Here is a 1953-nt window from a genome sequence, read left to right as displayed (position 1 = left end):
TTCACAGCATTACCACTCATATCCACCACACTACAAACGTCACCCACAACAACCTCGCCAACAGCCGAAGCATCAACAGCACCAGTATTTACTAGTATTCACTGTACATTTGTAAACATCATTTGCTTTAATATCCACAGCGTCAAATCCTAATGTTTCATCATTATTAGTATTAAAAAAGTTATCAGTTCTAACAATATTCACCAAATTTTTATTAGAACTTAAGTTTTTTCCATTCATATTTCCACGCATGTCATTCATTGGAAAATCACAAGTATACTTCGCAACATCATGCACCATAGTAGACTCACCAACCAGATCAAAGCCTCCGTCCCCAACAGTAGCACCGCAACATTATCATCATGCAACCCACCATCACTCACAAAAATAACATTACCATCGGTAACTTTTTCATATTTATTTCCATGTGTGTCATTTTTAGCTACTAATGTTTTGACAGAATCCAATACTCTACAAGTTTTTTTCATTAAGGTTAGTTTTTTCACGAAAAATTTCCCTTTTCTTATCAAATTGCCATTCACGAACTATTACATGCTCTAGCATGATTTCAGGATCCTTTATCTTCTCTGAATCTTAGCTGGCAATGCAAACTCTAAAAGTTGTTGCTTCTTTTTCTTCTCTATTTTCAACAGACGTGTGATTATTTGAATTGTCGCCTTCGTTCGAATTTGCTGAAACTGATGAATTCTTGTTGACTGATTTTTGCACAGGAAAACAGGATATAACGTTAATACCATTGGAAGACAGGTAGTCAACGACATCATTTTTATGGCAACTTTTGATGTTACTGAGACAAAATACCTTTTTTTAATGAGAGGTTTGTCCGCTTTAAATGTACTATTTTCAACCACTTTTTTGCCAATAATTTTCACTCGTGGTTTTTTTGTGGGTACGTCATATTTGGTCGCTGCTAAGAGAGGCATTTTACCACCGTCCTTCGTGTTATTGCCAATAATGAAACTCCTGGGTTTATTGTGGTTAGCAGTTATAAATGGTTCCTCGTTTTCAGTTCTCGGCGACTGAAGAATTTCAGACCAGAGAGGTTTATTCAAAATTGCTTGCTGTGTTCTTTCAAAAACAACATTTTTGTTTTCATCTTTTAAATTAATATTATTCAAAGCTGTTTGTTGTGTTTTTTCACGTTCAACGACTTTACATTCATTATTTAAATTAAATTTAGATTTTAACAAGTTTATTTCCGAAGTATTAGCAGCAGTAGTTTCAATAGCTTTGTCTAACAATAACTGTTGTTTACTTAGTGTAGACATTATTTCACAACTTATTTTTCCGAAATTTATCGTTAAAAAATTTTCAATTTTAGGAATTTTATCCAATTTAGCACTAACAAAAATCGGGCAATTGTTCCATAAGTTGTTATCCTTTAAATATTTCATTAACCAAATACATTCTAATAATTTGTCAGACTTCATATTTCCACGTGCTGGCGGTTTTTCAATTTTATCCGCTTTAAACGTATAAATTTCGTTTTTTAGAACTTTCGTTGCTGAAGTAATATCGTCATGAGAATAAAATTCAGAAACATTATTAATGAACGAATCATTTTGAACCGAATTCCAATTATTTTCTAGAAAATAAAGTAATTCATTCACTACAAGTGACCTCGCCGCCATGTTCATAATCTACAAGGTTTAGACTTCAATACCATTATTCACGGCGTCTTCGGCATTATTTAACTTGTAGTTGAGTTTCTCAATTTTTCTAACGAGACTTATCATCTTGATGAAGTTTATTAAAGTTAAATAAAAAGCATTTAATATTTGACATTTTTGACAAAACATTATCAATAACGTTATTACTACAGAAAAGCTCTTTTCGGCATCGACTGCCATCATCAGTGTATATATATATATATAATATATATATAGATATATATATATATACTATATATATACTATATATATATACTATATA

At 31.6% G+C, this 1953-nt stretch overlaps 1 protein-coding gene across 1 annotated transcript; it reads right to left on the bottom strand.

The window, feature by feature from the left end:
• Positions 1–578: 578 nt before the first annotated feature.
• Positions 579–1652, bottom strand: HELRODRAFT_159368 (hypothetical protein; the record flags this gene model as incomplete). Its single annotated transcript, XM_009011255.1, has 1 exon — positions 579–1652. The coding sequence occupies one exon, from the start codon at positions 1650–1652 to the stop codon at positions 579–581; it is 1074 nt and encodes a 357-aa protein (XP_009009503.1).
• Between the last annotated feature and the right edge of the window lie 301 nt (positions 1653–1953).

The sequence above is a fragment of the Helobdella robusta genome (assembly GCF_000326865.2).
Source record: "Helobdella robusta unplaced genomic scaffold HELROscaffold_1, whole genome shotgun sequence".
Taxonomy (NCBI): Eukaryota; Metazoa; Annelida; class Clitellata; order Rhynchobdellida; family Glossiphoniidae; genus Helobdella; species Helobdella robusta.
Note: the sequence above shows the minus strand (reverse complement) of the source record. Positions and strands in the feature narration are given on the sequence as shown.